General features: G+C 42.5%; 1 protein-coding gene across 1 annotated transcript in view; it reads left to right on the top strand.

Moving 5' to 3' along the window:
* SYPL2 (synaptophysin like 2) overlaps positions 1-23034 on the top strand; it is a 31333-nt gene extending 8299 nt beyond the window's left edge. Inside the window, exons 3-6 of the mRNA XM_018566999.1 lie at positions 10929-11059; positions 11451-11649; positions 14576-14767; positions 22773-23034. Of these exons, the coding sequence (XP_018422501.1) occupies positions 10929-11059; positions 11451-11649; positions 14576-14767; positions 22773-22904 (654 nt within the window). The 3' untranslated portion in view covers positions 22905-23034. The remainder of the gene's footprint in view (positions 1-10928; positions 11060-11450; positions 11650-14575; positions 14768-22772) is intronic.
* Positions 23035-26376: the final 3342 nt, after the last annotated feature.

The raw sequence follows: 26376 nt of genomic DNA, 5'->3' as shown, positions 1-26376 counted from the left end.
CCGCATGAGAGATCATTTATCCAATATTAGAACCTCTAAGAATACTAACGTAGCTAAACATTTTTGTCACCATCATAATAGTAATATGGGGGCGTGTCTTGGCAATGGCCGTGTGAGCTGTGATCCCACTGAGCTCCTGGCCCGACTTTCGCCAAACGGCTATAGCAGCCTCCAGCATCCAGTATCCGACACCATGGGGAAGAAGCCGAAAGGGAAGGGGTCCCAGTTTACCCCCAAAACCGCTTTTAAGAGGCTATTCGTGTCTCCGGGACAACCCTCTGATGAACGGCCCCCTCGTGTGCGCTTGCGGCCTACCGGCGCGCGCGAAGCCTCCATGCCGACCGGCCTAGATTTGGAGATGGCCCCCACCGACGCGGACTCCTCCTCCCCGATCGATGTGGAGACCCGTCCGGCCCGACGAGGGGTTGAGAGGAAGGGGAACCGGGATGACTTTATGCTGTGTATACTTACTGGTCCGTAATGGGGAGTAATAGTAATATAATCCTAGAGCCAGAGGGTATATGTCACTATTTCGGTATAATGTGTACACTGTTAGGATCCTCATTGTACGATCCCGCACCTTACCAGATGTTCATTTGATGCCTTTAACTTAGATGTTATGTTATGCAAGATTTTTTAAGCTGTTAAATGTTATGTTATTCAGTTGTATCGAAGTGTTGCTGAGGTGGAGAGAATGGAGGACCTGGTCTGGTCTGGACGAGGCCAACATGCTAAGCACTGCAGGACATGGTCATATTGGACCGTTTTTACGCAGACGACCGAATACAATACCCTGTTGCAGGGTCCCCCCTAGAGGTAGGCCGCGACCGAACGGGTAGAGAAGGCGGACCGGGAACTAATGCCTGACCCCCAGGTCACCTGACCTTATTCCCGCCCTATCCCTCTCCATACCTCTTCACTGCTCCTATACCCTGCCTGCCCCTCTCCCTCCTTCTCCAAATGTTAGTATCCAATACCCCCTCCCTTTCTAGAACCTGACCCCACACCCCCCTTCCTCTTTGGTAATATTCCTGTGGTCTGTTTAGATAGCCGACAGTGGAGGATGGAGAGACGGGCGCCGGAGCTTGGCCTTTTGGTAATACCTGGGCCCGCGACGGCGCGCGGTGACTCCCTCCACCTTCAGATACACCTACTTATTGTTTCCACACGATCCCCATATACTTATATGTGTATAGGACTACCCTTCCTGAGTATAATCTGCTGGAAGACGAGATAGTTACCTGACAAATGGCTGTCGTATAAGCTCCAAACGATGAAGACATTACAACCACAGAATATGCTGCTACAATGTTTATGTATCACACTGTTTATCACCGGTCTTACCTGTATTACCTGTATTACATATATCTGTCCTTCTCTTTTGTTTGGAAAAGACGGAAAACTTTTGAAAACTTTGAAATAAAGAATTTATAAATAATAGTAATATTAAAAGTATGAAGCTACAGATTATAGAAAGAGTTGATACATCTTTAAGAGGAGGGGATCAAGCTTCCCTTTTGTCAAAAAGGGAAGTTTTTTGGATTTTCAAGCTAGACACCCGCATCCCTAAAGGTTTAAACTTTGAGTGGAATGTTATATATTATTACGAGTGATCTGAACAGTTATGAGTTTTGATGGATTTTGGTCTTTATTTATTACTTGATAATACATTTGTGCTTTTGGCATTCTCTGAAACATTGAGAAGGTTCTGGGCTATTGCCTGGGACACCTGTGTAAAGGTGGCCATACACCTGCCGATTATCGTACGCTAATCGCTGGAAATCCCGCGATCGTACATTAACCGTCAGGTGTATGGTCGCACCTCTTTTGTCTTACGAGCATGTTGGAAAACCAGCCGAAAACCGTAAGATTTTCGGCGGGTTTGTGGCGCGCTCGTAAGACAAATGCCGCACGGGCCGGTGTGCGCACACTGCCCGCTCAGCATTGCAGTCATCGGAGGCCCTCCCCTCAGCGGGGCAGGCTTGCGATGATCGCAAGTACAATCTGCCTGTCCAAGATGGGCAGATCGTACTAGCTTTTAATTAGCTTACAACCATCGCAAGACGAAGGTCGTGCGATGGTTGTAAAGTGTATGGCCAGCTTTTTCTTGATGGTTCTTAGAATATAGTATTTTAAATAAACCTATGACCATTTAGTTACTGTTTGTGGGTTTCTCTGTTCGCCTAATTAGCCTTAGTAGTGTAGTTTCCAGATAATGTCTATCATATTTCATGTTCTTAGAGCATATATTATATGATATTTACTATTTACGTTTTATTATAAGACATTTATGATAAGAAAGATTTTTAGTAATCATCGGTTACTTAATGGATGGATAGTATTTCTAGGAGACCATGCTAATGATCAATGTATATCCATTAATGAGATGTCCCATACTTTATTTAGAATATTTAATGTAGGATATTTATCGTCTATTATATGACATTGTTGGTTGAGAATGTTCTTTACATTCGATATTACATATATGGTAATACGTTATCGTTGTAGATTGGTCAAGAGGTTAGTTTGTGATTCATTTTTCCGATAATTTTTTTATATATATTGTTTTTAACGTGCACTTACACTTTTTATAACTGTGGATGCAGTTTTTTTACATACACTTTTGATTTATTCATTTACATGTGTTATAATGTCAATTTTAGTTTTACCCTTAACTAATGAGTGGCATCCTTCTCCTGTTTGACACATCAGGCTGTAGATGTGTTTGTAAAATATGTGTGTGTGTGTGTGTATATATATAGTTTGGCCAGACAAACACTTCAATTAATAAAATCTAGACGTGCAAAACAAAAAAAATCATTTTCAGGCAAAACAAATGAAAACAAAAAATGTTTTCATTCGTTTTTAGTATTTTTAGGAGACTATGCTAATGATCAATGTATATCCATTAATGAGATGTCTCAATACTTTATTTAGAATATTTAATGTAGGATATTTATCATCTTTTATATAATATTGTAGGTTGAGAATGTTCTTTACATTGGATATTTCATGTATGGATAATACATTATCATTGTAGATTGATCAAGAGGTTAGTTTGTGATTATTTTTCCGATTATATTTATATTGTTTTTAACATGCACTTACACTTTTTATAACTGTGGATGCAGTTTTTTTTACATACACTTTTGATTTATACATTTACATGTGTTATAATATCAATTTTAGTTTTACCTTTAACTAATGAGTGGCATCCTTCTCCTGTTTTGACATATCGGGCTGTAGATATGGTTGTAAAATATGTGTATATATATATATATATGTTCATGGCGACTAAGCTTTGTGTTTTGATATTTTCTGATATTTTGGTCTATTCGGGTGAGAGGAGCCACTTATTTGTTATAGTTTATTTAATTATGTATGTATTTATTTATTTGTTTATACACTTGTACATTTGTATGTATTATCAAGAGAGTTTGATATTTTATTTTATATATTTCTCTTTTGTGCACTGTATTACACCCTGCACAGTTGACAGGGAGATTGCAGTTTCGTGAGATTGTGTTAAAATATCTGACTCTATTTGGTATGGAGATTATAACATGTATGATGGGATTGGTAGTTTCTTTGTGCTCTACTGACCCTTATACACCAGCCAATGTAGAGTTAACCTATCCATCAGCGAGCATTGCTTCCTGCATCTGTGTAGGGCGGAGTTTTTTTAGCACATTTGAAGCTGCCCATACACCTTACAACCATCGCACGACTTTCATTGTGCGATGGGTGTAAGGTGATTAAAATTTTGTACGATCTGCCCATCTTGGACAGGCAGATCGTACTTGCGATCATCGCAAGCCCTCCGTGCTGAGGAAAGGGCTTCCAATGATTGCAGTGCTGAGCGGGCAGTGTGCACTTGCGCACACCGGCCCCCTGTGGCATTCGTCTTCCGAGCACACCACCAACCCGACGAAAATCGTATGATATTCAGCAGGTTTTCCAGCGTGCTCGGAAGACGAAAGTCGTGCGACCTTACAATAGAAGCGGTCGCACACTGCCCATACACCTGCCGATGATCGTACTATCGCGAGATCACACGGCAGGTGTATGGGTACCTTTAGTGAGATACTGGTCTGTATTTGTTACCTCTATGAATAAGCCTACGGGGGAAACATGTGAGAGGTTGTAGTTGGTTGGGGGTGTGCAGTACTGGCATTTGTTGCTTTATACACATTTTTCACTGTTATACTGGATTTGCTGTCAATTTTAATACAGTCTGAAGTATTGGAATTCTCTGGATAGTGCAGTCTGTTCGTATACTACTACATTCCAAGGTGGAGACGCACCTATTGGACCAGCACCAGGGGTGTCCTGATGGTGGCTAAAGAAATTGGAACGGTGAGATTTCCTTTGGCTCTACATGACGCAAGTTCACACGCATTTTCTTCCAGATGCATCTGTCCTTTGTCCATTAAAACTGTCCATTGAAGTAGCCAATAAGATTTCAGCAAATAGATGCGCCTTGCATTTACTTGTGTTTAGATGCGTTTTGGTGCTTTTATAAGCTAAACATGTTTCCATTTTTTCTATTTTTCCTAAACCCAACTAAACTGACTGCATCTAAGCACAAGGTGTGAATGGATCTATTAGAAAACCATGAAAAACGCATATAAAAGCACCTAATCGCACCCTAGTGTGAATGGGGCCTACGTATCCTGGCTTTCACTAGGTCCTCTGTCAGGCCTAAAGGGTTTGTAGCCACTTTAGGCTGTCATACCTGTTTAGTGTTTGCCTAGCAGAGATGCAGCTCCACCATTAGCTGCTTGCCAACTGCCTCACCTGTGACAATCCACTCACTGGAATTCATGGTTTACCATGCTGTGAAGGCTGCACCAACAGCAGCATGGTATCAATGAGTTCCTTTGTTAATTTAGTATGAGGACAGGCTCTGGGAGCTGGGGTCAGTGGCTCATCGTTCAGGAGGCATGCTGCATTTTGGCACCTTTTGAGGCAACCAAAATAGTGAGCCGGGCACTGGAGGTGCAGCAGGAGAAATTGAAGGACTGGTCTCAGGGCCAGCAGGATCATGTTACATAGCAGGTAAGGTTGAATAAGGACACGGGTCCATCAGATTCAACCTATATAATGTGTGTGTGTGTGTGTGTGTGTGTGTATGATTCTCAGAATTTCAATAACCCTGTATGTTTTGTGAACTGAGGAACTCACCCAAGTGTTTTTTTTTAAGAAGTTTATGTTTCCTGCTGATACAGCTATCTGTGGACATGAATTCCACATCTTTACCACTCTCACAGTAAAATACCCCTTACGCAGTTTACGATTATACCTCCTCCCCAACTTCTGGTTGTGCCCTTGTATCTTCCTCACGGTATTTGGTTTAAGTAGTGCGTTCCCAATATGTGATGGCTGTAATCCTTTTTTTTTTTTTTTATAATTATTTCCCATGTGTTGATATATATTTAGATAATGTAATATTTATATTGCTGCATTTAAAAAACACAAATTTTGATTACCGTATTCTTTATTGATTTAAAAGTATGAGCAATGTAATCCTAAGGGCTAGTTCTGCTCTCACACAGTACACAATGCAATGTATAGGTTGTTTATGAAAAAACATAAGAAATAAAGTTTGTTTAAAAAAAAAAAGAGGAAAAAAATACCTTGCTCTAATTAGGAGAATCGATCAGACACGAACACAGCAGAAAAGAGTAAAACAACAGCACATGCAGGCAGCAGCTGTTGCCAATCTAAAGCGGGCGGGGATGTGGATGTTGGGAGGACGTCATACTGTAGTCCTGGCTCAGGTCGGGAGTGCGCACACAGACACCATGTAACATTCCAGAGAAGAGGCAGTCAGCTGCAAAACGGAAGTGCTCCCCAGCATGAGAAAAGATACGGATTTAAAAGGAAGAGCAGCAAAGAGAAGGGAAACTACCATGGATTACAGTAAGGCACACATTACAGTGCTGTTTTATGTTAAAAAATATGAGTGTTTAATGTCACTTTAATTTGGTTGCCCTTCTCTGAACCTTTTCTAGCTCATGGACATCCCTCTTAAGGATTGGTGACCAGAGTTGCACCGCGTACTCAAGATGGTGCCTTACCAGTGTTTTGTAAAGGGGCAAAGTGATATTTCTATCCCGTGAATAAATCCTTCTTTTGATGCAAGATAATATACTGCTAGCTTTATTAGCTGCAGCTTGGCACTGCATGCTATTACTGAGTCTGTGGTCTATTAAGACCCCAAGATCCTTCTCCATCTCCGTTTTCCCCAGTAAAATCCCGCCTAAAGTGTATTCACTATGCATGTTCTTAGCTCCCACATGCATGACTCTACATTTATCTAGATCCTTGGCCTATTGCCTTCATTACGTAGAGGAATAGATTTGGAGTGGTGGTGAGAAGGGAATGGGGCAGGCTTTAAGTGGGATGTTTCACCCCTTACAGACCCTACAATTTGTACAGGGTTGAGGACTGCTGAGGACAGCAACACTGAGGACTCAGGGTCCTCTGCTGCAGGCAGGCCTGCTCAAGGACCCCAGGCTTTGGGGCAAGAAATAGAGGTACTTTTGGGTAGCCACCTTATTGGATCCCTAGTACAAGAGTTAAATGGTCTATTTACTGCCACCATTCCAGAGGGAGCCCAAAATGTGACACTTTGGGTGGGTGCTGTCTAAGAACCTATTTGCTGCATTTCCTGATGGTGGCAGGATCTCATTTGTTGACCAATATGCCTTTGATCCTCTGGTCCCTGCAATGAGGAGCAGCATTGGTGGAGGCTGCCTCAGGGCCACTTTTAGAGCTTTTTGAAACTACAGTGGCCAGGCCCGGCTGCAGGCGGTACTCACAGGCAGCACCTAGAGCAGGGCTCAAAATTTCAAGTCCTAAGCTACTAGCCAGGCCTGAAAAGTTACTCGCCACCAGTTGCCCCACCTAAGATCAGGGTGTGATGCACAGTACAGAGGTCAGTACACAGTACAGAGGTCAGCGGTCAGTATGTAACGCAGTGCAGAGGTCACAAAGAAAGTACAGGGACTTACAGTTGCCTTGACCTCTTCTTCTCCTGGTGATGGTGGGGGAGCAGCGAGGTTACCTGCACGTCCAGCCGGCTCCAGGTGCTCTCTCTCCCGCGCAGCAGAAGCCGGCCAACTGCGGTTCTGCAGTTTTCCTCTCCCACCAATGGCAGCTGAGGTGGGTGGAGGAAACTGCTGTGGCACCGAGGAGCCCAATCGAAGAGGGCACAGACAATTGCAGTGGATCTTCTTGTTCTCTTCTCCCCGCCACCGCAGTCTTAAACGTCCACATCTTTCGGACGTTATTAATCTGAGTTGCCCCACTCTTGCGGTCATATTGAGTGGGGCACTAAGATTAATAATGTGCTGGATTAGTCTGACCCAGGGGCGGACTGGGCCCGGGGGCAGGGTGGCAATTGCCCCCCAAAGGCTCTCTCATACCTTTGCAAACGCCCCCCACCGCCGCCATAAGCATTTAATCTCTCCCCTCTCGGTCGCTCTGCTGCTGCAGCGGCCAAGAGGGAAGAGATGAAGTCCTCGCCGTGGCGGGGGGCATTTGCAAAGGTATCAGAGAGGTCTGGGGGGCAATTGCCACCCGGGCCTAGTCGGCCCCTGGGTCAGACTAATCCAGCACGTTTATTAATATGAGTGCCCCACTCAATATGGCCGCAAGCGAGGGGTATACTGAGTGGGGCAACTCAGATTAATAACGTCCAAAAGATGTGGACTGGGAGGGGGGCCTCTTTAAGAATGCTCTGATCACACCGCTGAACGATCACCTCTTCTCCCGACCGCTCCAGCTTCAGCACCAGGAAGCGGGCACTCAGAGAGGCAGCTACGATCTTACCTGTCAGCATTCCCTCTCTCTGCTCCCGGTCGCTGCAGCTTCAGAGCGGCCAGAAGGAGAGAGAGAGAGCGATAATGGGTGTAATCAGAGCCGCCTCTCTGAGTGGAGCTGAAGTGGCCGGGACGAAAGAGAGGGAGCGCAGAGAGCTAGCTCCGGCTCTGGATGGAACACTACCGCCGCGGCACTTGCTCGCTCGCTTCTGTTCTCTCTTCTCCTTCTCGGGCTCGGCCGCTCTGTAGCTGCAGCAGGCGAGAAAGAGAAGAGAAAACAGAAGCGAGCGAGCGGTTGCCGCGGCGGTAGTGTCCCATCCCTAGTCCCGCCGGTGATATTCCACTCGCCCCCCGCAATTTTCACTCGCCAATTGCGAGGGGGCGAGTGGAAATTTTGAGGCCTGACCTAGAGCATATGATTGTTGACTACATCAGGTTCAGGGATGATGCAGGCACTGTAAGAAGTATGAACCCCATGGACTATTAGTTCTCCATTCTGGACCATTGGTCATCTGTCTTAAAAAAAATGAAAAAAATGATGTCTAACACCATTACTAGCTCATATCACCTCTCCTCATCTATTCTGGTGTGCTAGCACTGTAAAGGTGCCACACACTGTTCCTGCAGCTGAACCTCAGCGGCCTAAGTTTACAGCCCATTCTAGTTCTTCAGTACGCAAAAATAGTTTTGGCTATTGTCTGTCACATACACTGTTATTTTTATTTCAATATAAAACCTGCTGTGTCTCTGCCTCTTATATTGCAGCCTAACCAGTCTTCTTATATACTGTGCAGCCACTGTACAATATTTGTGGCTATTGTCTCTAAAATAATACACACTAATTTTTATTTTAAAGCAAAACCTGCTTCGTCCCTCCCTCTTTATATTGAGGTGTTTTTTGAAAGAGGTTGATTTACAAGTCTTAAGCATGGTAGAGATGAAAGACTTGCACCTCTCTCCCTTAGCACCTAGGCTTCAACAGCCATGCCATAAATGCCAGCAACTGAGAAGCAGGGTGCAAGATTGGACATTGAGCCAGGTGATCTGACCAGTCCAGTAGGTGCCATGGTGCATCTGTGAGTAGGGAGATGAGATTTGCACAGGTGGCCCTCCTAGGCCAATTAAGAAATGACAGGATTGAAAGGTATTCCTATTGCCTCAGTTCTTTAGGGAAGCCAAGGAAGAAGCTTTAAAGAATAACTCCAGGCACAACTCTTATTAACCCTTGCAGTTGCATAATAAAGGTCATGGAGTCATCATGTTCTATACACTGTGTATAAGAAGTGAGGCCACCAAGGGGCATATCATCCCTGGAGCGGAGGGGGAGACAGGCAGATGGGACAGCTGCCACAGCTGGCTGGCTCGGAGGATCTTGTGAGCATAACCGTTATTTTGTTCCATAGACCAAAACGAGCAGTTAACCCTTGAAATGCAGGGGTAGCCCCACTGCAAGAGTTACTAAAAATTTTGCCCGGGGTTCTTCTTTAAGGGAGGGAATGAATATATTAGATTGTATCCATCCCACAAAGCAGCTGTAAATCTGTCTAGTTTCCTGTAGAGTCTGGCTATGGTAAGTCTATGCCTGGTGTTCCCCACAATTCTGGTGAAACACCTCCTAGTGAAGAGGCCAATCCCTGAAGTTGAGACATTGGTGACATGGGAAATCAACTTACCAGTTTTCTGTGCTGTGACATGTAGTTCTTTCCACTGGACAATGTGTTCCAACTCCCTTGCTGAAGTAGTGCTTTGGGTATCTCCCTGGTGACTCACATATGCCACTTCTGTAGCAGGGCTCAGCAGTATAAAAACTAGGGATGCACCGATAGATCAGCCGCCGAAACATATCGGCCGAAAATGGCATGATACCGAAAGTGCCATTTTCTGGCCGATACAGCGGTGCATCCTATTCTCTCCTCCCTGCTGGGCGCTGCTCTGTGTCCCAGTGGGGAGGAGAGAAACTGTGTCAGCCGGCCGACTCTGTGTCCTAAATCTCTTTTTTCTATTTTAAAAGGGAAATATCAGGGGTCTGTTTAGACCCCCCAATATTTTCCAGAAGCCCCTAAAAGTAAAGTAAAAAATAAAAATATTTAATAAAAAATGAATCGATAAATAAATATAAAAAAATTTAAAAGTTTATAAAAAATAAATCAAAATAAAATATTTAAAAAAGTTAAAATAAACATTTTCGGTTTCGACCTGACATTTTTTTTTAATTTCGGTTTTGAAATTTTCATTTCGGCGCACCTCTAATAAAAACTCTCCCAGTATGCTACTGCAAGGACAGAGGCCATTGCAGGGCAGTCACAGCAAGTTAATCATTTTCTATAGCTGGTAAAACTCTGAGCTTCTTGGCAGACTGGAGAGATTTCTAGGATATACTAACGTGACAACTTTATGTATGTATAAATAAAAATGATAAGGCAATCTTGAAAAAATCACTATATAGAAATGATGTAAGAAATCCAGTAATATTACTCGTTTATGATGCTATTTTTCAGACACAATAGAATGTAATCCCTTTTGTGTGTTTACTATGTATTTTATTCTAACCCAAAGTTCTATTAGAAAACATTTGATCTGTGCAGACTGTACATGCTCTATACATAGTACTTATCTCAGCATACTTTGTGCCATGCATTATGAGTTTGGTATCGAGATGTGTTTAATAAATAGGGTAAATCATATTAGCTTGTAGTATGTCATGTAGTTTATAGGTTGGGAATAACCATGTGCAGCTTAGTGTCGGTTTATAGTACGAAGATTTTATATATTAGTTGGCCTCATAGGTGTCTGTAAAACAGTCTAATTTCTGTAAAGGTTTGTAAAAAAGGGAAAGAATATGACTGTTCCTAATGTCAATCTTCACCGTCATGAACATTATCTGCCTATATATTGCATGCTGCTAGCAGTTGCTTGCTATGTATTATGGAATTAGCAGTTGTCATTATTACCCAGATTATAGAACAAGATTCTTTTATCTCTTCTATTTAGATTTTACACAACACCCGCTCTTACTGTTCACACATCTCTTGTCTATTAACATAAAGCTCTCTTGCTTCTAATGTTCATTCTTTCCTTTCCCACGTTTCCTCTTTGTTGTAGCTCTTTGCTATCTTTGCCTTTGGATGTTGTGGTTCATTCAGTGGAGAAACTGCAGCAGTCGTGATGTGTAAACTTGAAGAAACAAAGACAGACACAGATCTCATCTCTGTGTCCTTTTCATATCCTTTCAGGTAAAGCCTTAGCATGATATCCATAATCATAATTACTTTCTAGATTTGAAAATATAGCTTTACTATGTGACATCAGCTTTGGCTGTTGCGCTGTAATTATATTCTAAAGTACTATTGGAATACTATACTCATTTCCTTGTTATTACTTTCGATGAGACCTCCAATTTTATTTTACCTTATCTGACTAATGGCAGATTATGTAGCTTCAAAACATTCTCAAATATTTTCACCTTATTTTAAAACTCTTAGTTTTTAATTTTTTTCAGATTGTTCAGGTATTTTAATTAATCAATCTTTAATAAGTTAAGTTTTAACTTCATTTTTTGAGTAACTGTTTTGAGCACTGTTACAGTATGTCTACCGTGTTTTGTATTGTGTGTGTTTTCTTCAGGCTGTACCGGCAACGCTATGAGATGCCAAAATGTGGTGACACTGAAGCCCGTGTCTTGCACCTCTCAGGGGATTTTTCTGCACCAGCTGAATTTTTTGTGACATTAGCTGTCTTTGCTTTCCTCTACTCTATGCTGGCCTTGGCCATTTACTTGATTTTCCATGAGAGATACACTCAGATCCGAAGAGTGCCAATTGTGGTAAGCAAAAGTCAAAGTACAACTAGCAAATTAAGAAATGATAAAATAGAGACTTAATGGTCAGAACTGGCTGATGCTGTGGTAAAAAGGCTAACATGCATACAGGGAAAACATCTAGGAGGTCAAGATAGAACATCGATAAAAAGAAGGATATAAATTAGACTGGAGTTGACAGATTCACTACCCAGCTTCCCATACTCCCCTTCCTTTTGCTTTCCCATTGATTTGTTCAGCCATTAGGAGCAAAGAGAGAATACCCTTTGTAAGTTGTGACTTGAAGTTTCATACATACAGTATGTGTCTGAGGTCTCTCTCAATCCGAATGTAGTGCTGGGTGTGTGAGAGGGAAGGAAAGGGAGTCAAATGCTCCCACACATAGGACTATCAGGTATTTTTCTTTGCTCCTGTCGGCTGAAATTAATGGTGAGGGAGCTAAGGAAAGGTAAAGTTGAGGGGAGCGGCAGTTAAGTTAACCTTTTTGATTTGCCCTGCATGAACAGAGCACAGGTTCACTTTCCTGGTGCACCAATTGTAGGAGTTTGACCTGACAATCTGGACTTTCAGCAGGCTGTAAATGTACACTTCTGCAAGAAAATCATGTAACATGCTTATGTGCATCTGTGATTTTATTGGTAGATTAAACAGAGAATAGGCAGACATTATGATGAATAAAGGATTTGCAGAAAGAACCAAATGGACAGAGCCTCCAGGTTGTTATGCAAGTTTTTCTTTTTCTGCCAGGAAGCAATGCAGAGCAGAAAGAAAGGTCTTGAAAATGTTTGCAGTATATTTAAAAAAAGAAAAATCAGGAGTATAGTTATTACACAATGTACTGATTTAACAAGCAGTATAGCAAGTGTATGTATTACGGATGCACCAATACTGTTTTTTCAGTATCAAGTACCCATATTTATATTTCCCAGCCAATCAGGAAGTCAGGAGGCGGGTCATTACCCCTGCCAGGCTTCCTGATGTGCTGGGAAGTCAGCTCCATGCTGTTTGGTCAGCTCGAAGCTGACTGGCTGTGAAGCTGGCTTCCAAGCCAGTCAGCACCGAGCCGGCTGTTTGGCCAGCTTGATGTTGATTGGCCAGGAAGCCGGCTTCCAAGCCAATCAGCATCAAGCCGGCTGTTTGGCACGCTCGATCTTGATTGGCCAGGAAGCCGGCTTACCAGCCAATCAGCATGGATCCGGCTTCCTGGCCAATCAGAAAGCTGAGAGGCAGGTTATTACCCGCTGCTCGGCTTCCTGATTGGCCGGGAAGCAGGCTGTTTGGCCGGGTTAGTGCTGATTGGCTGGGAATCTTCCCAGGCAATCAGGAAGCCCGCCGCCCAGCTTTCTGAATGGCCGGGAAGCAGGCTCCATGTTCCCTCGCGGCACTGCCAGTCAGAGGAAATCTCCCTCTGACCGGAAGTTCCAGGATCAGGGAAGGCATGAGTACTTGCCTCAAATACTCAGTATCCGCACCAATGCTAGTATCGGTGTATCAGTGCATCCCTAGTATATATCATATGAGGCATAAAATGCATGAACCTATTTAATGCATTATAAATACAGTCAAGTTGGTAAAATTAATAGTATACTTTTATCTGAATTACCATTCTATTTATCTCTATGACCATAATACCAGCTTATTGAACTCAGCAGTATGAAAAATAAAATGCTTAATTCCAGCTTTCTGCAATAGTAGGTGTATAATACTTACCTCTCAGGTGGCCTATGTCATCTACCTTCTCTTAGTTCCAGTGCTGCAGGCCCTACCAGCCTCTTCAGTGTTCGAGACTTCATGGAGTATTTGATGTCTGTCTCTTCTGCCATGTGCTGTGGTTCCTTCCTCCATCCCCTACTTCACTGCCCTGTTCTATAACATGGGGCGGGGGACACAGGCATCTGAATTTCCCAGAAGAGTTAAATTCTATCAACAGCCTGCAGCACTAAAAATTTAATAAGGTAGGAGACCTGAGCTGCCAGAGAGGTGAATATAATACATATACTATTGTAGGGAGGTTACATTTAGGATTTCTGTACAGACTGACAGGGTTGCTTCAAAGGACTACAATCAAGTAAAGTAGCCTTCCGCCATTTTGGCCCATGGAGTTAGACTGTCCCCGTAGCAAGAAGCATGAAATATAAACATCAGGATGGATTTAAAGTGCCCAACAACATGCATAAAGGCTTTCAGAAAGCCAAATGGAATTTAAGAGTTTCCTTCAGTCCCCTGGCATGAAGACTTCCATACCTCAATGGCTTGTATCTTGCATGCTTATCACTATTCCTAGCTCTAGTAGATTGCTGTCTCCATTTACAGTCTGCAATCTTGCGCTCTAATACATTTCTTAGGCTATATCTGTGCCTTCCTTCCATGTGTTATCTAATAGTACATGATTTTGCTAGTACCCTGGGGTTTAGTGGTGTGATGCTTTGATCTGCTGTAGCTGTCGATTCACTCCTCTCTTTGACCTGCCTGGCTGTAACATAGCGCCAAGTCAGGCTAGAGACTACATAAATTCAGCCTATGAGGGAGCATGCTGAAAGCTTATGACAACCTGTAGAGCTCAGTACATTAAAGCTTGTTGACTAGGCCGCGCAGAAGAGGTCATTATGTGCACCTTTGGCAGCCACTAATAAAGATTGAAATAAAATATGAATGCAGTGTCTTGCATCTACTCAGCCCTGTTCTCTTATGGAGAATAATGAAGTTGTGTTCCTCTTTTTAGTATGCAATAGGGAGCATGTACAGAAGCTTTCACATTCGTGGAGGATAGAACCCAACACTTGTCTACTAGTTCCCTGATCGGGATAACTACCTTTAAAGTGCATCTTAGACCAGTTGCTCTATAGGAAATGATAACATCAATTTTTATACTATTTATAACAACAGTAACTGCCCAGTGTCTCTAATTTAATCTTTGTCTATATCTGTGCAGGATCTTTGTGTCACTGGAAGCTTTGCCTTCTTGTGGCTTGTAGCTGCATCAGCTTGGGGAAAGGGCTTGACGGATGTGAAGTTAGCCACTCATCCTTCTAGCTTATTGTCATCTATGCCTGTGTGCCAACTGGACAATGTCAACTGCAGTGCCAGCATCGCACCATTATTTGGACTTGCAAACATATCTGTGGTAAGTGTATAATACCATGTCAAAAGAATCCATCAACTTTTGAGAAACAAAGTGTATAGCAATGACCACAATACATCACTTCTACTACACACACTTTCAAGGAAATGGAACTAAATGATATGTCAAAGTGTAAAGAAATCGATGTCTTCTCCTGATGAAATTGCTGCCTCTAGAACAGGGGTGAGCAAACTTCGGCCCTTCAGCTGTTGTGGAACTACAAATCCCATGAGGCATTGCAATATCCTCACAAGCATGACTCCCGGAGACATATGCATGATGGGATTCTAGGTTCACCACAGTTGGAGGGCTGGAGTTTGCCCACCCCTGCTCTAGAAGTTTGGACACTAGGCAAAATAAAGGGCACATACCCTTCTACTGGCTATAGTCCTGCATGTATTTAACAAGCTCAATTTAGCTTCATATACTGAGGTGGTAGGATGTCTCTCCCCAGCTTTGCTGGATCTTAACTTTCAAGATGAAATTTCTTCTATGAACAGCTACTCACAAAGTCATACTGGTCCCCCCAGATCCTATAGATTCACCCCAGCACCTATCTTTCTCTTTTGTTCATTGTAGGACACAGCGGAGATCTTGATCTCTGTACCAATGTGTTATACTGCCACTTGCAAGAGTAGGACGCTAGTCACAAAAAAGAAGCTCAGCTCTTGGAGACAGCTCCTGCTGGTGGCCACACCCCATCTAAGACAGCTCAGTTTTTTTGCCTAGCGTCAAGGAGAAGACTTCTTCCACACGAGGGCTTGTTCCACCTGCCCAGCTAATGTGGGGAGGATGCTTACTTCTGTTTGTGGACCTGTGGTTGTCCGAAATTTCAGACAGCTGGGTTTGCGAACTGGCTATTTTGGATAGAAAATAGAGTTTAATTTTCCTCTAGCTCCCTTCTTTCATTTCAACCTTTAATTAATTTGCTTGCCATTGATCCCACCATCAGAAAAAGGATATTCAGATTTTTTCACTGTGCCCAAAAAAGACTGGGTTTGTCTGATTTTAGATCTCAAAGCTCTGAACACCTTTATTAGGGTCTGCAAGTTCAAATGGAGTCCATCTGCTTAGTAATTGCTTCTCCTCATCTGGTAATTTCTGGTATCCATAGGCATTAAGGATACTTACCTCCACGTTCCGATCGGTCAGGCTCATCAGAATTTCCTATATTTCCTGGTGGGGAGGACCATTTTTTTTGGCCCTTCTTTTTGGCCTTGTCTCAGCCCCACGGGTAATCACCAAAGTTTTGGAACTGGTCCTTGCCTTGTTGAAACAGCAGGGATATTGGTGGTGGCTTACTTGGACAAATTCCTTCTTCAAGCAGATTCTCAGTGAGATTTGTAAATGAATCTTCCGATCTCCATTCGCACTCTGAAGAAATTTGCTTGGATCCGGAGTTTCGGAAAATCATCCTTGAGTCTATTCCTTCACCTGAAGTATATGAGAATGATCCTGGCCATTTACCAGGCCACGTTTTTTTTCCTCTGGAAGAGATCCATAGGCTTCAAATTCACGCATTGCTTTCTTGCAAGTGGGTGAAGATTCACACTTGTATGAGAGTTCTGGGCAGGGGAGGCTAGCCGGGCTCGGCAGAGTGGCGGAGGGAGCAAGCGGAAATTGCCCCGTTGCTCCCCCCCCCCAGATCTGCCACTGGTTCTGGGTCTAATTGGCTGCCTCTTTTGAGGCAGTTCCATCTGCGCTACACCATACTCCGATTCTGTAGAGATAGATTCTTCAACAATGGGACAAGTCACCCTCTTCGCTGGACAGACAAATGCAGGTGAACCAGATGGTCAAAGTCTCCTTGGCGTGATCGCTCAGTTTCCCTGCTCTAATGAGGGTGATTTCTTCCAGTTTGCTGGAAGATTGTAACAAAGGACACCAGTTTCATCGGCTGGGACAGAGTGACTAGTCAGTTGTCAGCATAGGAGCTCTGGTCCAAGGAGGAGGCTAAGTTACCAATCAGTATTCAAGAATTGCATGCGAACATACTCTGTCTTTTACATTGGATGACTCTACCGGGACACCCGGTCAGAATTCAGTCATACAAATGCCACTGTGGTAGCATATGTCAATTATCAAGGAGGTAGGAGGAGCCTAGCAAGACCGCAGGACAGTGTCTCACATCCATTGTTGGGCAGAAAGATGTGTACTGGCTCTGCTGTTTACATTCCAGGGGTTGTCAATTGGCAGGGCAGATTATCTCAGTCGTCAAAGTTTGGATCAAGAATGAGCTCTACATCCGGAAGTTTTTCTTCAGATTTGTCAGAAATGCAGAACTCCAGACGTTGATCTTCTAATCTCTTGCACTTTCAATCGGAAACTGCAAAACTTCTGTTCGGATGCGACAGATGCCTTGGTGGTACCGTGGGACAGGTGCAATCTCTTTTATGCCTTTCCTCCTCTAAAACTTTTTCCACAACTTTGTCTAGTGAAACTTGAAGGGACACCGGTAATTCTAGTGGCTCCCAATTGGCCTTGATAACCTTGGTACACTGTGAGCACAAAAAAATCCTATTTTTCATGTAGTGTAATACCGGACCCTCTAATCCAGATAATCACGGCAGTAGTGATTATCAGTATCAGTGCTCACACTGGACTTCTGCAAATACAGCGGTCTCACTTGGCCCCATGCTATACTAGAATCCCAGTTTGCTGACAGTCACTGAGCAACTACCCAGCTGAGTAAGCTGTATTCTGAGGCTTTTCCTGTGTCTTTTTTGAGTTAGATTGCTGGAGAATTTTTCACTAACTACATTCTATTAATTCTAGTTTGGGGCCCTGTTCTCACTTTCACTTTCTTTATATATATATATATATATATACACACACACCCTGACTTTAAAAAGTATTCACCCCCCTTGGCATTTTTCCTATTTTGTTGCATTGCCACCTGGAATTGAAATAGATTTTGTGGGGGTTTGTATCATTTGATCTATACAACATGCCTACCACTTTGAAGATGCAAAATATTTTTTTATTGTGATTCAAACAAGAAAAAAAAACAGAAAACCTGAGCGTGCATACTTATTCAATTACAGCTGCAATCCTCTTGGGGTACATCTCTAAAGGCTTGACACATCTAGCCACTGGGATTTTTGCCCATACTTCAAGGCAAAACTGCTCCAGCTCCTTCAAGATGGATGGGTTTTGCTGGTGTACAGCAATTTTTAAGTCATGCCACAGTTTAATTGTCAATTGGATTGAGGTCTGGGCTTTGGCTAGGACATTCCAAGACATTTAAATGTTTCCCCTTAAACCACACGAGTGTTGCTTTAGCAGTATGCTTAGGGTCATTGTCCTGCTTGAAGGTGAACCTCCGTCCCAGTCTCAAATCTCTGGAAGACTGAAACAGGTTTCCCTCAAGAATTTCCCTGTATTTAGCTCCATTCATCATTCCTTCAATTCTGACCAGTTTGCCAGTCCCTGCTGAGGAAAAACATCCCCCCAGCATGATGCTTCCACTACCACGCTTCACTGATGGTGTTCTCGGGATGAGGAGAGGTCTTGGGGTTGTGCTAGGTGTAGCCTTTTCCTTGAAGGCCAAAAAGCTCAATTTTAGTCTCATCTGACCAGAGTACCTTCTTCCATATGTTTGGGGAGTCTCCCACATGCATTTTGGTGAACAGCAAATGCGTTTGCTTATTTTTTTCTGTAAGCAATGGCTTTTTTTCTGGCCAGTCTTCCATGAAGGCTAGTTCTGTGGAGTTTACGGCTTAATTCCCTCCTTGCCTGGTCCATGTGTTTTGGTGGGCGGCCCTTTCTTGGCAGGTTTGTTGTGTTGCCATATTCTTTCAAATTTTTTAATAATAGATTTCATGGTGCTCAGTGGGATGTTCAGAGATTTGGATATTTTTTGATAACCCAACCCTGATCTGTACTTTTCTGCAACTTTGTCCCTGACCGTTTTGGAGAGCGCCTTGGTCTTCATGGTGCCGCTTGCTTGGTGTTGTTACAGATTCTGGGCCTTCCAGAACAGATGTATTATATATACTGATATCATGTGACATTTAGATTGCACACAGGTGGCCTTAATTTAACTAATTATTGACTTCTGAAGGTAATTGGTTGCACCAGATCCTATGTAGGGGCTTCATAGCAAAGGGGGTGAATACATATGCACACAGCACTTTTCCACTTTAAATTTTTTATAATTTTTCAAAATAAGTTATTTTCTTGATTGAACTTCGCCATTTTGGACTATTTAGTGTATGTCTATTACATGTAATCCAAATAAAAATCAATTTTAATTCCAGGAGGTAATAATGCAATAAAATAGGAAAAATGCCAAAGGGATTGAATACTTTTGCAAGCCACTGTATATATATGCTCAAAGGAAGATGGTATCATCACTCTATTCAAACTATTCAAACGTCCTGGTGCTCCACATGAAAACAAATAATGTAAAAACAGGTATTGTAGGCACTCATAGGACTTCCATGTGTGAACAATGAGGACAGAATAGAGGCTTTATATTGCTTACTGTATGTCTTAGTGAGTACTTGGGTGCCTAGCAACCTAGTGTCTAAGGAGCAAAGAATTCTAACTTTCACCTGTGTTAAACCCCTTTGCCACTGCAATGCCTCAGGTTGCTGAAGCTTTTTCTTAAACTGTTTGGAAATATCTCTGACACTAGAAAGAAAACCAGTTGCCATGCTGATGCTGGTGGACCCCTACATCCCGTTTTACATCTTCCTTATGGTGTGAGCACATTCAAGTTCTATACTGAGACACCCTGTAGATGACACTTGTAGATCCTCCTCTAAATTACCCGCTTCTACTCCCACCTTTGCTGGATTCCTGCACTGTGTCTGGCTAGCATTTCTTTTTCAGAAGCATTACCTCCTGTTCAAGATAGGTTTCCTGTCTTGACTGACCAGGGTTGTTAGACAAGGCCTCTTTGACCAGTTCATAGAGGTTCCAGGAAGTGACCTCCTTCTTCCACTGAATCACATATCAACCACCACACCAGGGGCTTTAGTTGCTGCGTATGGTGTATGTGTGGATTCCTACCCTTCCTAAGTGAGGCAGAAATGTCAGGGGATACAACCACTTGCCACAAAAGCCATGGACAGCTTTATACAGTCAATACTTGAGACACTTAATATTGAAGAACCCAGCGCCTCTGACAAAAGAGTGGTGAAAATAATGGGCTTTTGCAGACAAAAATATTCTGCAAAGGTCTGCACGAATCATCAACAATTTGATGATATTTTTAGAAAATGGGAACAACCTAAGGAATTTAATAAAAGATCCTTCTATCATTCACTTAAGGTTCATGAGGTACTTGAGATTCTTCGTATTTACCTCTTCAGGGAATTTCTGGGATAATCTGGGGACTCCTCTCCCCCCATTTTCCCTTCTTGTGCTCTCCCTCTATCCCTTGCAGTTCTCCTTCTTAGTGAGAGAACCTGATTTGGGGCTATGCCCCTATCTGGCACTTTCTTCCTGGAGGTCTGGCTAACTTTGCTAGATTTTAGGCAGAGTAGGAACTACCCCTTCCCTGTTCTTGGGAGCATCCTCCCAATGGATGTATCCTTTCACAGACTACTCAAGTCTGTTTTTACTGACAATTTCCAGATCTCTGCATTTTTGTTAGCCCTTTCCATGGCACACATCCTTCCTCCTTGCAAGGAAGCATTCTCACTAATATTTTGGTTACCTCCCTGGAGGGTTAGCAGACAGAACAATCTTGAATGTGACTGTATACTTTCCCTAAGTGGGGTATTGTAAGTCTAGCAGCCTTCATGGAAGCTAGTTCCTGGATGATCGTTCCAGGTGATTTTTTTTGTGGATTCCTAATCCTTAGGTGGATTCCTAATCCTAGCTTCTCTACAGTCCCACATCCAATAAGTACATTTGGCTGTGATCAGCTGTTGGCATTATATAAATTCTGCATGATAATAATAATCTGGAAGGACTTTTTCTTTCTGCTCATATATTCCATGTTCTTCTATTGGTGTTAAAATGCATGCTGGTCTGGTACACCAGGTTGATGTTCAGTGTCATTTCAGTTGTGCTGACCATCTCAATATAGGGTTGACTTTTCCCCATCAAGCCTTCTTTCAAGCTTGATTCCTTCTTCTACTCTTGTAGTGAAATTATACATCTGTAGGATTTTTCAGTGGCAGCCCCTCAGTTGGACTGCTTTTGGAAGTTCTACATGTTCAAGAATTACTACTGCATTGTGTCCCTCGATGGACAATAAAAAAATACGATTTTTTTTATACCCCTCTATAAAAACCTTGAAGTCCATTGGGGAACACAGGTCCGTTCCTTCCGTACAACTGGATCTTTTGTATTCACAAAACTGGGGCATGATGGTTGGAGACATTGCTATATGGGGACTGGCTTAACATGTTTTGGTTTGCCAGTGTCCAAACCTCCTGTAGGCAGCGGTAAAACCCACATGTCCACAAACTACTACTATCCTGTGTCCTTCAATGGACTTTAAAGAAAACGTGTTTTCCCGAGTAACCCCATAAAATATTTTTATTACCTGTTTATCCTGCCAGTAGATCTGATATTCTTCTATTTCCTTTTACAGGCCAAGCATTCCAACAAAACTCGCCGTTATAAGGCAAAATAATTTTAATTGGAAATAAACCTCCTATCCTATCCGGGTGAAAATGGTGCAGTTTTAGCTTTTATTTAGATCTGCAGTTGCCATGGTGTTGAACATGTTATCAGCTATGATGCCAGTGGTTTAAGGGCTTTTAAAGGTCAGTTGGGAGTTGATATAAGCACATGGGCAAGAGTGACAGTTCTCAGCGGAGGCATGCCTTGAGTGTACCTGTTTTGGGAAACAGTTAAATCAGTGGGTTTAGTTCTACTTACTGACAGGGGAGAATACAGAAATCAGTTTTTATTCATATGGTTTAAACCTTTTTTTTTTTAAAAAAAGGAAAAGGCTTGCTTGAACTGAACAAAAAGGGTTAGCTGAGGTTCGGCTTTGAAGCGGACTTTGACCCACCAATTTAACTGTCTCCTAAAACAGTTACTATGAGGGCATGTCAACTGTCAAGGTTGCCAGTGTGTATTTCAGCTCTCAGCTGAACTTTCCAGCCCTCAAGTAACTGGTGCCATAGCTGATCGTGCAGCACCATGGCAACTGCAATCCAAATAGAGGCTAAGATGGCACTTTCCTTGACTGTAAACAATAGGAGGGGTAGTTCTGCTTTAATTTGTTTAAAGTCCATTTATCTTATTGCAGTTGACAAACAGTTTCATATACAGTATGTAATATTTATTTTCACCCATAAGTTTACTATAACCCTTAACCTGGCTGTAACTCAAATTACATTATACTATTTCAGCAACAAATGTTATGGAAATACGAACACATAAACGCTATCAGATTAAAATTTTATGAAATAAAATGTGGGTTTCCTATTCGCAATGCACCATGAAACCAAAAGTTGTTAGTCAAAATTAAAGTATCCAATTCTGCCAGTCCACTCAGATTTTCACACTTTACCATTGACGTCTGTTCTTTTCTAACTTTAACAGTAGTTGTACATATACATATATTGATTGCTAGATTACAAATAAACAGTTCTGCATCTGAAGTGCAGTCAATTGATCATAAGCACAGTCCTACCCTTTCTTTCATATTTAACAGTAGTACAATTCCTTACACAGGCAACATTGGGGCCATACTCACTTATGGGAAACTATGGATGGAAGCTTGTTATATTTGGTCATTTTTGCATAAGAACGGTGATTTAAAGTGGTTACAATTGCCTAAACATTGCAGATTGTATGGTCTTAATGCAAATATGGGACATACTGTATAGTATCTGTTTTGTTGCTGCCTGCCAACATAGGATCTAGTAATACTTATCTTTCCTTATTTTTACAACAAATCACTTTATTAACATGTTGAATCTGTAATATACATTTTGACCATTAGTGTATGGATCTAAAAACATTTTAAGATTATTTGTTTTTTTTCCATGCCTGTTCCAATTTATCACTATCATTTATATCTTCTTTATGTCACCAGCTCTTTGGTTTTCTGAATTTCCTGATTTGGGCTGCCAATGTGTGGTTTGTGTTCAAAGAGACTGCATGGAGCAAGCAATCGTCCAGCAAAGAAGAGTCTGCTGAGCGTGGGGAGGCTGGAGACATTCAGTAATCTGTCATCCTTTAGTTCTGGATCAACAGCTATTTTTCTGTTACTGACTATACTAGTACATGAGAGTGGACGTTCTGTCATGTTCCTCACAGGCCTTGCCTTCTTTGACTCACACTTACATGTTACATTCTGCAGCCTCTTCTCCTGAGACTCATCCAACTTGAACTGACTAAAACATCCACTCCATTATAATAATTACGCTTTTCTCCAAGTCTGTTTCCCACAGATATTACATCTAGGAGTTGTTTCCCACTATGGTGCTATTCAATAAATAAAATAACGTCCACTTTACCACTGAGGCCTGTTCTTTTTTAACTTTAACAGTAGTTGTACATACACAGGAAATATGAGTGAACCTTATACCAAATATTACATTTATTTGCCAATGTGAAATTAGCCCTAAACACTAAAATGCTGCACTGACCTTATCAGTGACGAAATCTATCAGTCCCACAGCAAATGCTATCGCAGTGGAACCATCATGCCAGATCACTGCCCCTGCCCTCTCCATTCACATGAACTTGCAAGTTTGCCTAAACAGAGCTTGGAATTTTAGGTAGCATTCTGTATGCTTTCTAGAATGCTCACCCTAAAAGTAGGCAGAAAGTTACTCCATATCTGACAACTCTTGATGGGCATCTAAATGCTATAATTCATTTCATAAATGGTTTCAAAAAGAGTCGCGGGTGTTTCCCCACAGGGTAGAGCGTATTAAAACTGCACAAGTGAGGAAGACCAGCTATGTTTGCATTATTTTTGGTCAAAGGTTGGAACAGGAGTTAGGCTCTTGTTGCTATGTTCTGATTTCAGATATAACCCTTCATCTTCTATCCTAGTGATCACTTAGCGTGAAGGGAAATTTTGAATGGCACCTCAAAGCATCTAGGCTATCGCAGCATAACATATGTAGTAGTGCACTACAATGCACAGACATTACCTAAAAAACATAAATATCACACTGTAGCAAAATCTTTGAGCAGTACTTTAGGGGAGTTGCACTTGCAGTGCCAGCATGCTGATAGGGGGTCTGACTGGTGGATTTGCACCATGGTGAGCATAATGGGCATAATGGTTAGGAAACATAATTAGAGCAGTAGATCATTCAAGGGCATTACAGGAAAGGATTATGGCTGCAAAACTGAAGATTCAGAGCATCACTGTAAAGGTGCATAACAGGTCTGATAGTGTGAATTGTAAGGCACCTTACATTTGCAGAGCTTATAAATTTAGATGATGACAGGACAAGGCAGCAATTTCTCCAGCAACAATAATACATACAAAATAGTAAGGTTCTCTTTATGGAGACATCGTTGCGGGGAGGCCCGCTGTGCTGGTCCTGGGCCCCGCATGGGAGACAGAGGAGCGCGGGGAAGCCGACAGCGGCCCTGGCGCGGGGGGGGGGGGGTGGGTTAGGGGCACACATCATCTCACTGTACAAATGATTCGGCGGCTGTATAGATGCCGTATCACATGTACATTGACAGCCATCGCTGGATGTTTAAAATGACACCAAGAACATGGTTGCAGCAGCAGCAGCCATGTTCTTGGTTTAGCCACTTCTGCAGCCTGCCGTATATGTACGTATGGTGGCCCGGAAGTGGCTAAAACTAAAAAAAACTGTTTTGGCGTTAGATACACTTGAAAACCATTCATCTCTGAAAATAAAAAAGCAGCTTTTGCTGCAAAGCTTACACCTTGGAATTCATAAAAAATGATGTAGACAGTGCAGATCAGTAACGCTGAGCCTGATAAAATCACAGACGTAGAATTAATAAGCTCCCTGCCCAACTAGTGCGCTTGTTACACAGGTAAGTTCAGCGGCCAAGGAATTTTGCTGATAGGTGGGTGGAGCCTGATAGGGAAGCTGAAAGACTAGTTCCCCATCAGGTCTGCCTTTGTTGTGATTGACAGTAGTGGGCCAATTTCATACAGCACACTGTCGGCGGCGGTTAATCTCAAGGAAGTTGGATTGGATGAAGAACTCTATCCAACAAGTTCAATATCAAGTCTGCCTTCCTTGATTGCCCATGGACGGCAGTTGGTGGATTCCATAGCCACTGGAGGCTATGGAATCTGCCCGCTGTTGTCCACTTTCATTCACACACTAGGTGGACCTAATGAGGAACTAGTATCACAGCTTTCCTGTCAAGCTTCCTCCACTTTCAATCCATCCCCATGTAATTGGTGGCTCAGCTGACAGTGTCCTAACAACCAATGACTTATTACTGGTGTAATTTAGCTGACATATTTGGGTAACAATATCAGCCAGCCTTTGTTTACATATATCTGACATAGAGTTTTCCATGTGGCAGCTAAATAGAGCCGGGAATGAGTCATTGCCACCAGCATGATAGCAACCAACCAACCTTAAGGGCAGCTGTCGTATTCATGATCGATTCCCAGAGCAAACATGCCCTACTAAGTACGATGCAGCACCACTGTGTGGTAAAGAGCAGGGCATGTCTGTCTCTCTGTGCCAACTTAGAGTTGGAGTTGATTACGTACTGCTTGTTATTTTTTAACTTGTCACAGCAAAATGGTGCAAATAAGAATTATTTTAATCTGTTGCATGTGTCAGAACTCTTAACAAAGCTGTTGCAAGGCTTTCATGAATTAGGTGCAGACAATTTGAAAGTGACCATATTGACAGATTAATGTTATAAATGCTTTACTGAACTCCCCCACTCCTCTCCCAACATCATCCAAGCCACTGGACTCTCTAGTAATAAAAAAAATGAGGCCCATGACATCACTGTACTGGCCAGAAGACTGCCACAAGCAGGCCACTTTATTGCTTTTTATTGCTGTGTTTTGTGCCTTGATACATTCTGCTGTTTCTCCCCCTCCTGTTTTGTGTTACATAGTATAGTCCCCTGATAGACAATCCCTGCTTCCCCATTCTTCTCTTACTTTTGTTTTGTTTTTTTTCCCACATTAAGTTAAGAACTCCCCCTACAGAATAAGGAAGCATATTGCTCCGTTATGCTCTTTCACTTTTAAGAAATGCTCAAAAAACCTTGTAACCTGCCAATTCTGAAATAAACTACACTGGATTTCACTCTGAGTCTTGTTGGTGAGTTGACACTGACTGTGGAATTCTGCCAGCTCAGCAATTTGCCCACTGCCCGTACAGACTGGGCCTCAGGAGGTATGTTTAATTGCATAAACTAGCATTTGAAACAAAACAATGAAAGATAGAAGCTGATTGGTTTTCTTGGGCACCTGCTCCAGACAGAATCTGGAGCAGGTGCCCAAGAAAACCAATCAGCTTCTATCTTTCATTTTCAAAGCTTAACTAAACAAAATAAACAGAGAAGCTGCCATGGGCAACGGCTCCAAATTCTGCATAATGTACTTTTTAAAAAATGTAGGGGGAAGGGGTGGCTTTACATAGAGTCGGCTTTTAAGTAGGGCTGCACCGATACACGTATCGATATCGGTGCTGATACTGGGCATGAGAATGCCCCGATAC

The sequence above is a fragment of the Nanorana parkeri genome, unplaced genomic scaffold, assembly GCF_000935625.1.
Source record: "Nanorana parkeri isolate BGI_ZX_2015 unplaced genomic scaffold, ASM93562v1 scaffold995, whole genome shotgun sequence".
NCBI classification, from domain to species: Eukaryota; Metazoa; Chordata; class Amphibia; order Anura; family Dicroglossidae; genus Nanorana; species Nanorana parkeri.
This window is presented reverse-complemented; position numbering and strand designations above follow the sequence as displayed.